Source organism: Pygoscelis adeliae, unplaced genomic scaffold (assembly GCF_000699105.1).
Source record: "Pygoscelis adeliae isolate BGI_AS28 unplaced genomic scaffold, ASM69910v1 Scaffold294, whole genome shotgun sequence".
NCBI classification, from domain to species: domain Eukaryota; kingdom Metazoa; phylum Chordata; class Aves; order Sphenisciformes; family Spheniscidae; genus Pygoscelis; species Pygoscelis adeliae.
In genome coordinates this window covers 212,358-221,130 of record NW_008824722.1, presented here as the reverse complement: position 1 = coordinate 221,130, position 8,773 = coordinate 212,358, and the positions used below count along the sequence as shown (strand labels likewise).

Below are 8,773 nucleotides of genomic sequence, written 5' to 3'. Positions count from 1 at the left end.
ATTCCTGCTCTCTCACCCATCCCAACCTCTGGCATTTTTGCTCATCCGTGGATGGCTGAATATTCATTTCCTCCTTGCCTGATTGCTGTGAATACCAATTCCTCCTCCTTTTTCCGGCTGCTCTGTAGATTTTGATGTCTGCCAAATTGTTTTCATTCCCTCACCCCATTGCAGGCTGCACCTCCACAGAAACCGATCTGCTCCGTGCAGAGCCCCAGCTCCCCACCCAGCTCTTCCTTCTGAGCTGAGCGATTGGGTTGCCCTCCTGCCTCCGACATGGACAGACAGCTTCCTCCTCCTGCAAACAGTCAACAAACGAGCGTCTCCAGTTCGACAGGCAGAATAGTTGCAGGCTCCTGCAAGGAGACTGCAGTAGTTTGCGGTGGTACTGCGTGTTTCAGTGCAATGTTTCTCAGCTTGCCAGTCTGCGGATTGGTGCCAGGTTGCAGAGTCCTGTCCAAAGCAGCAAGCTCCTGGCTCCTAGCTGAAGCAGGTTTTTTTCAGGCTCAAGGTGTGATCAGAGAGGCCTGATGGAGGTGCCTGCATCCATGCTGAGCAGCTCGGTCATAAATCCTGGCCCAGAGCCTGCTGCAGGTTGAAGCTAAGCGAAGAGGGGAATGTGGTGGAGAGGGGGGGTTGCAGTTCCCTCATCCCCTGTGAAATCTGTGTGCAATGGCAGCAGGGTGGCAAGGTTGAAGGGGAGAGAACTGCAGATACCTGGTAGCACTCGGATCTGGATTTGGTGTTTTCGGATCTCTTCTCTTGCCAACCAAGGGAAGAAAGGGAGACCAGAGTCTTCCCTTTCTCTTTCTGTCCAATAGCCCTGCTTGTGTGTTACCAAAATGGAGCCCAGAGGCTTCCACTTGCCAAACAGCCCATGGCATCCTGGCGGTCACTTGCTGCCCACTGATGTTACTGGCACCAAGGAGCTGGCAGGCATGGGAGGTGGCTTCCTGCATGGAGGTGGGACAGCCTGGCTGCCCCTCTTCCAGATGTGCACTGGAGGGGACAGCGGAGAGCAGTGAGGCTGGGCACTTAGCTCTGTCAGTGTTTGGTGCTGGAGCTGTCCCTTCTCTGGGAGTGAGCATGGAGCTCATGGCTGGGGAGAACAGGGAAAGGGGAGGGTGAGAAAGGGGGCATGGGGATGGTGGTTGCTTCAGGATGGAAAGCAATGCCAGAGACAGAGGAAAGGGTGGAGCGAAGGAAGGAAAGGAGGAGCAGGGGGGAAGAAACAAACCTGTAGGCTGAAATGGGAATAATCTGCTAGATACTGCTGCAACCTAACTCCCAGGAATGCTGCTCCAACGCCCCCTCACCGCCCCCTCACCGCGTGGGGATGTTTGCCTGGTCCCGCACTGCCGTCTCTGCTCCTGTGCCAAGCCAGCTGGCCTGCCTGGAGCTCTGGCCTTTACGGCTGTTCTGAAGAGAGGCAGGATGTGTTTGCTTTTGGCTATCACATGCTTTTTTAAATTCAAGGAGTTCCTCCCCTTGAATTCCCGGGGCTGGTTTCCCCTGGTGCCTCTGGTTTGTGTGACTTGGGGGGCTCCATGGAGCTGGGGGTCATGGCCCTCAGCTGGGAATTTTGACCCATCGGCAGCCGCTTTCCTGGGCCACTTCGTGCTTGCCAGCCTGGCCTTGAGATGAGCCAAAAGCTTTCCCAGCACAGGCACGTGGGATGGGCACGTGCAATACAATGTGGAGGTGCCTAGCACGGGCACCTCTGGGAGCACCTCTCGTACCCAGCATCTGGTTCATCTGAACGATGTGCTGCACTCGGGTCAGAGCCCTCCCCGTGCCCAGAGCACCAGTTCTGTATGGGTCTCAGGCTGCTGTTTCCTTATTAAACTGTAAGCTTAACTTCAGTGGATCAGATGAAAGCGGCTCTGTCTCCCACTGTCTCTCCAACAGTTGTTCTCTTGACCCCTTTTCCTCCTTCCCCACTCTGTCTGTCTAAAGCCGAGCCTCTAATTTTAGACTGAGGAAGATAATTGAGGGTCAAAAAAGATTGCTGTGTAATTTTAACTTTTTTTTGCAGTGGTTGGGGTGGGAGGCAAAGTTAGGAGCTCCTTGCCCTCAAACCTTTGTATTGCGGGAAAGAAGGACATGGGGGAAGGAGTGAGCTCTCTGCAGAAGTCATTCTGTTCCTTGGCAATTAGCTGAAACTAGGAGCGTAAGGGCGTAAACTACTGTATTTCCTTTGCAGATCCTATTGACCGAAGAGTTTGTAGAGAGAATGCTGGAAGATTTAGAAGATCTGAATTCTCCAGAGGAAGTAAGGCTGCGCCATTCCCATATCTCCCATGTACCGTCCCAGAGAGCTCAGCCCGTCCTGCAGCTTGCCTTTGATCCTCCCCTCAGCTCGCAGGCTGCAGCCCTGCCCCGTAGACTTGAGGTCTTGTTTAAACCTTCACATCTGCTGTGAACTAAGGCACTGAGAGAAGGAATTGCAAGAAATACAGGGCAGGGATGGGTGTTAAGGGAGTCTCTGCATTTCCTTTCCACCAGCATCTTTCCCAACGTGGTATCCAAGTGCCCCAAATCAAAGCGGTGCAGCCCTTGGGCCAGGTGGCAGGGGTTCCTCCATGCCGCGCATAGTGTCCTCGGCAGCAGCTCCAGGCACGTCACCTTCCCCGCTTTCAGAAAGGCTGAAAGCGGTGGCAGCACATTTACGGCTGAACAATCTGTTGTAGGGGCCTCCTTTTTTGGGTTTGGGGAGCAGACGGAGGCTTTTTCACATCTGCTACTTGGCCTTCACCTGCTGCCCCTGCATGGCGTGCAGGGGACCATCACCAGCCTGGAAGCGTTATAGTAGCAGCCGAGGGAGCTTTATAAAGCTTTGCTGTGTGGTGCTAAACTTCCCCCTGCCATGTGAGCTCTTCCTGGGGAACATTTAACACCCTGTCTCCCATGCATGCCATATAAATATTCTGCTTGACTTCAAAGAGCAGTGGCAGAAATGACATGTAATATTTTTAATCCCATTTTTTACAGCTCCCTGCAGACTCTAAAGAAACTTTCCTTGGCTTGTAGAGCAGCCCTCCCATCCCTCGCCCTACTCCCCTCCCCCCAGGAAAATCTCAGGGCTCTAATTGTTTAATCCAGAGTTGATTTAATGCCAGGGTGTTCTTCACTGTGTGAGTGAGGGGAGCACGCTGCTGGCTGTGCAATGACTTTCAGGCCAGCTTTTATCCAGTTAAACCTAATCCAAAGCTCATTTTTGCTGGTGACATGGAAGCCCGGGAGCACTTTGGTTTGAAGGCCCTTTAGTTAAAGCTTTGGACGGCTCATGTTCCTTCCCTCTCCGCTGAGAGGCAGAGGCAATGGGCATGGCAGATCCTGGCACAGTGACCGGGCGCTTGGTTCCGAGTTACTGTGACTTTGCTAAATTAAAAAGTGAAAAACAAATAAATGCGCAAAGGATGACTTCTCCGAGAGGATTGCTTTGGAACCACTCCTGTTTATAAAAAGGAAAATACTTGAGATGAAATGTGATCTTTCAGCATGCAGATTCCTCCAAGGATTTGTAACTTGCAGGATCCCAGTTTGGGCCAACTGAAGGCGTTCCTCAGCAGCACTGGCTGTTGCTGATGATACTCATGTGGTGGAACGAAGCGCTGCAAGGAGAGTCTTTCCTTTGCTGCATAAAGAGCCACCTGTGTTAAGTGAAATTAAGTGAAATGATCTGTCTGAGTATCTTTAGCATGTTTTTCACATACCCTAGACATTAAACTCAGAAGAATCCCCTGGGCACTGTAGGGCCACTAGATTATATGGTGCAAGCTATACGCAGGGCTTGAGTTTAAAAAAAAGCAACCATAAGTGGGACTTGGGCTGTTTATGTTTCCTAGAGGAGAAAGAGTGGGAGTTTATGGTAGCCACTATTCTGAAGGATCCTCCTGCCATGCCCCCAGATCATGGGTCAGACCCTGAACAGCCAGCCCAGCATACTAAGGTCAGTGGGTACCAACTGCAGGTTACCCTCGTACACAGCTGCAAATGGAGCAAGGTCAGCAGCAAATTCATGTTAGAACCACCCTTGCTGTGGAGCAGGCAGCTGGAGGGGATCTCCTTTAGCAGGAACCTGCCACTGAGCGTGTGTTAATGTCCTTCAGAAACGGGGCACTTACGGGAAGAAAGACAAGTAATTGGATAAAGGTGGATGATTCACAGGTCACTGTCCCCTTGCACCAACTCTCTAATTCACGTAGCCCCTGGGAAGCTTACAGCGCTGCTGGCTTTGGTCTGAGGACTCTTGTAGGAGAGGAGCGCTGTATCTGTAACCGTTCTGAATTGACACTGGTAGTGTGGGATCCCGGTGAGATTTCTCCCTGGGAGTCCCGTCGGGGATGTCAGGTGGTGCTACACTGTGGGTGCAGCAGAGTTTTAGAAACAAAATCATCCTGCAAACTGGCTTCCAGAGCTGGCCCCCATGGGTTTTGAACCCTCAGTCTGGGCGCTGGGATTGCGTGGAATGCTTGTCCAGAACTGTTTGCCATCCAGCTGTGGGGCAGATCTGTAGCCTAAGAGATTCCACCCCCCACGTCCCACACACACCCCCAGAGCTTTTTGAGAGATCTGTGTGAATGCATGGGCCCTGGTCAAAGGTGGTTGTGAGAAGGGTTGGTGGTAAGGCTCCTTGGACCTCTGTCCCCACGCAGTCATGGTTGGGATCAGAGATGTTGGGGTCACTTCTCAGCCTGAGGCAGGGTGCCCTGGAGCAACGTCAGGACGGGACCAGTGCACTTGCCTTGTTTGGGAAACACTGGCCAGAGACAGTGCTGTGTAAACCAGACTGGGGCAAAAAATCGCCGTTCCCTGTGCTTCAATCAAAGTTTGCAAAACAGCCTGAGCAGCCGAGTGCCTGTGTGAATATGAGGCATTGTACAGGCACTCTGCGAAGCCTTTGTACCAGAGGTGGGTAGGGCTGGAGCAGAAGTGCTGTTCAGGCACGCTGGCTCTCCCCAGCCAGGGCAGCACAGTTTGCCCTCCCGGAGCTGATGGCCGTTTGCAAGCCTGTCACCCAGCAGAGCCATGCTAGCTCACTTACATCCCACCCTATACAAGCAAGAGTTTGAAAGCTGCCCTAAGTCTCCCTTTAAAGCAAACGAGGGGCTCTGGGGCCCCAGGTAGGTGAAAGGAAAGGGATATGGTCAGGTAGGAGGGGAGATACTTGTGCTGCAAATTTTCAGAGAGGTCAGGGAGGGAAATGGTGATGGGGGCAGAAACCCTCCAGAATCCATCTGATGAAATAAACAGTGCTTGGGCTGAAATCTCAGAACTTTACTTTGGCAGCTGAGGCAGAGGCCACATTATCTAATGTCCACTGCTGTCCAAAACATACTGATGGGGAAATGTTTTCTTAGTGGCCTCTTGTTTTAAAAAATAATAGTAACATGGGGCTGCCTGTCTTTGCAATTTGTTTTTTTCTGTACAGGTTGCAGCAATATACGTTAACTGGTTCTCTTCACTGTCTTACAGTTTAAACTTCCAAAGGAGTACAGCTGGCCTGAAAAGAAACTGAAAGTTTCCATCTTGCCAGATGCCGTGTTCGACAACCCGCTGCATTAGAGCTGAATTACACCCTTCTGACAACTGGGAGAGCCAAGTTACTGTCCATTACCCAGTGACTCATGGGATAATTAATGCAGTAAAAACTCTGCTTGCAAATAAAAGAGTTTGCTGCACAACCACTGCAAACAGAAGAGGAGCTACTCAGCACCAGCCCAGACCGAACTGAGCCCTTTCCTTTATCCTTCCCAAGGCTGAGCTCTCTGGGAACAGCCTGCGTATGTGTGAGTGCGAGTGAGAAATATTTAACTATGAAAATTAGTAGTAAGAATCCTTTCTCTCTCCTAGCTACAGAACTTCCCTCTGCCTTAGCCCAGGGTGTAGACGCTCTGCACGCCTGTATTTACACATGCATTTCTGCCAGGTGCGAGCCTATAATCCATGGATTAAATGTTCTTTACGTGACTCTGGAGTCCTTTTGTTAGCCAAACTTTTACTGACTGCAGAACTGTTCTTCCATGTGCTATTTTTTTTTCTTTTCAGAAATGGAATGGTATTTCCCCTGTTTAAAGGAGGCCAAAAGCTCACATGCTTGAAGCTGAACAGATTTAAAGATGAACTTTCTAGTTCAGTCAAGAAAAACAAACCCAGATCCTCCCTGCCCTCAAATTAGGCATGTTTTAAGTGTTGGTCTTGGTGCTATTAGCTATGGTATCGCTGCAAACAGAGGCAACTTTATTCTCACGCATCCTGTCCTTGTGCCTGAACCCCAGGAAAGGTCGCAACCTCTGGTTTTGCACAAGCAGGAGGAAGAAAGCTACCGGGGCGGGGGAGATCTCCTGTTTACAGTGTGTTTATCTTTAAAGAGATACTGTCAAGTATTTTTTCCTTGCTATTGTACAGAATTTGAGAAGCTAGAAAGGACCATTTGTTCGCAGAGACAACTTCAGCAGCTCTGCAGGATCCAGAGGGCTGCTTGAAAGCATATGAAATGGAGATCTCCACTGCCCTGGCGTAGCAAAGAGGAGACTCAGCCTCAATAAAGCCAACTGTTCTCCCTGTTCCAGCAGGGTTGTGCCCTAGTGCAGCTCCATTTTCCCCTCTAGCCTCGCTGTGGTGGCTCTTCTTGTTGCTGACGTCCCTCCTTTCAGATAGATTTGAACTGTAAAGCATCAAAATCAGTTTGAAAGGACCCTCTCTCTAGATCCCTGTGGCTTCCTCCTTGCAGCAAACGTGTGCAGAGGAGAGGGTCAGGTGGAGTCTGCATGGAGATGCTGGCCCCTGTGGATATGCTGCAGCAAACCATCGCAGGCTTTACCCCCTGCTGCTGTTGCAGGTTGTTTCCGATGCATGTTCCCCAGCCTTCCTCTGCCCATTGTCTTTTGGTGACAACTCTTCACTCCTTGTCAGGGGAGGTGCAGCTTTCCTTCCACCCCTTTCTGCCTACAAGCTAACTTGGTGATTTATGCGCGATTGCTGTGTGATCATAATACAAGTAATAACAAAAGCTTTTAACACTTAACTCCCCTGATCAAACAGCATAAGTTCAGGAGGCCTCACAGTACCCCAGGATTGGTTTGCTGTTTGTTTTCTGATTTAATTTCTTCCTGGCACAGTCAGCTTTGATGTTTGTTGCATATATTTGAGGCTGGTTAATGTTGGTCAAGAAGCAGAGCTAGGAGCCACAAAGCTTTCCTTGGACTTGCTACAGAATTCCTCTGTGGCCTCAGGCAAGTCACTCAATGTCTCTCTGTGCAGAGAGGGTGATTATTGACTAGAGGGCTGTAGGACCTACCGAAGCATGCCAGGGTTTGCAGGGGAGGGCGTGCTTTGTGTACAAAGTAGTATTTGTATTATTATGATTGTTGTTATATTATAATTTAAGGCAGGCCAAATGCAGGGTCCAACACTGCTCAGCAGAACCTTCCTTTCTGCAAAGCTACGAAAGCAATTTACATGTAAATGAGTTTGTCATTTTGTCTGAACTCAGAGGATCAACTTAAAATCCTGCTGCGAAAGAACAAACTTTCAGATATCTGCATGTGCCAGCCAGAGTGATTTCTGTGCTGTGGCAGACTGCATTCATCTGTGGGATCTCTTGGCCAGTTTTCATTGTCCTGGTTAGCCCTAAGCATCCCTTCTGCACTGTAGATGTATATGCAGGGGACAGCGTGGGCGAGAAAGCGGCATGAAAATGTACCAGTCCAGCTTCAAAAATGACGTGCCCAAGTGTCCCACCGCAAGATAATGAACAAACAGATGATTGTGGCAGTCAAGAAAAAGGCAAGGGCAGCAACTACAGTTTTGTCCCAAAGCCATCCGCCAACAGTAGCCCATGGACTGCTCTTGTACGAGCTTGCTGGGGGTGCCTGCAGCAGAGCTGGCCCGTTGCCACGATGCTGGCTGCTCTTCCTTGTTTCCAGATGCTAGCTCTCATTAAAAGGAGCTTAAAATCCACATCTTAGTGGAGCAGGGACATTTGGAAGGTCAATTGTTGCCGTTCCTGCAGAGATCAGCACGGGGCAGAGAGAAGTCCATCAGACCCTCTCTGGGCTCTGACACACACACATCTGGAAAGCCTGGGACCTCCTGCCCTATGAACTCTTTGAGCCTTTGCAGCGGGGATGCGGTGCTGTACGGAGGGAAAGCACCTCCTCCAGGCTGGCTTGTGCTCCAGTTCTGCCTTTCTTATGTGTATGTTTTCCTCACCGTATTTACTCTCATCAGACGTTCTGGGTTGGGTTTTCATTGACTTCAGAGGGAGCATGCTGAATGCATTTGAAAATCCACCCAGTATCCTTGTGTGTGTGTATTTTTGTTCCATGTCATGTATTTATATATAGTTCTGTGTATTTGAGTTATGAACAGGTGGCATGCCAGAAATCTCTATTTCTGAGGCACTTTCTCACAGATCTTTGCTGGTAGCCAGATAACAATTGAGGGGAAGGTTTGAAGGGAAGGAAATGAAATCTTCCTATTTAGTTAAGGGGAAAAATATTAGACAAATAACTGCTAAAATAGAAATCTCTGTCTTATCGTTAGACCAACTGTGAGAGAGAAACTGGTGAAAGTCAGCCCTTAAGCTCCAAGGTCGTGTCGCTGCCTCTCAACAGTTATCTAAGAACAAGAAAGTTGCATGTTACTCAGTATCGTGGAGAGCTGTGCACCCACAGGACCTCCCCTCCCCTGATTCACATCAAGTTTGCAACCGTGCCAAAGGCTTACTCATTGGCAAGTAAATGAGATCTCGAGGTTGGATATTTTC

The 8,773-nt window shown here is 49.8% G+C and overlaps 1 protein-coding gene across 1 annotated transcript in view; it reads left to right on the top strand.

Moving 5' to 3' along the window:
• The window catches only part of SUFU (suppressor of fused homolog (Drosophila)), an 85,532-nt gene extending 79,559 nt beyond the window's left edge, over nt 1-5,973 (top strand). The window contains exons 10-11 of the mRNA XM_009323233.1: nt 2,204-2,272; nt 5,479-5,973. Of these exons, the coding sequence (XP_009321508.1) occupies nt 2,204-2,272; nt 5,479-5,568 (159 nt within the window). The 3' untranslated portion in view covers nt 5,569-5,973. The remainder of the gene's footprint in view (nt 1-2,203; nt 2,273-5,478) is intronic.
• The last annotated feature ends 2,800 nt before the right edge of the window (nt 5,974-8,773 follow it).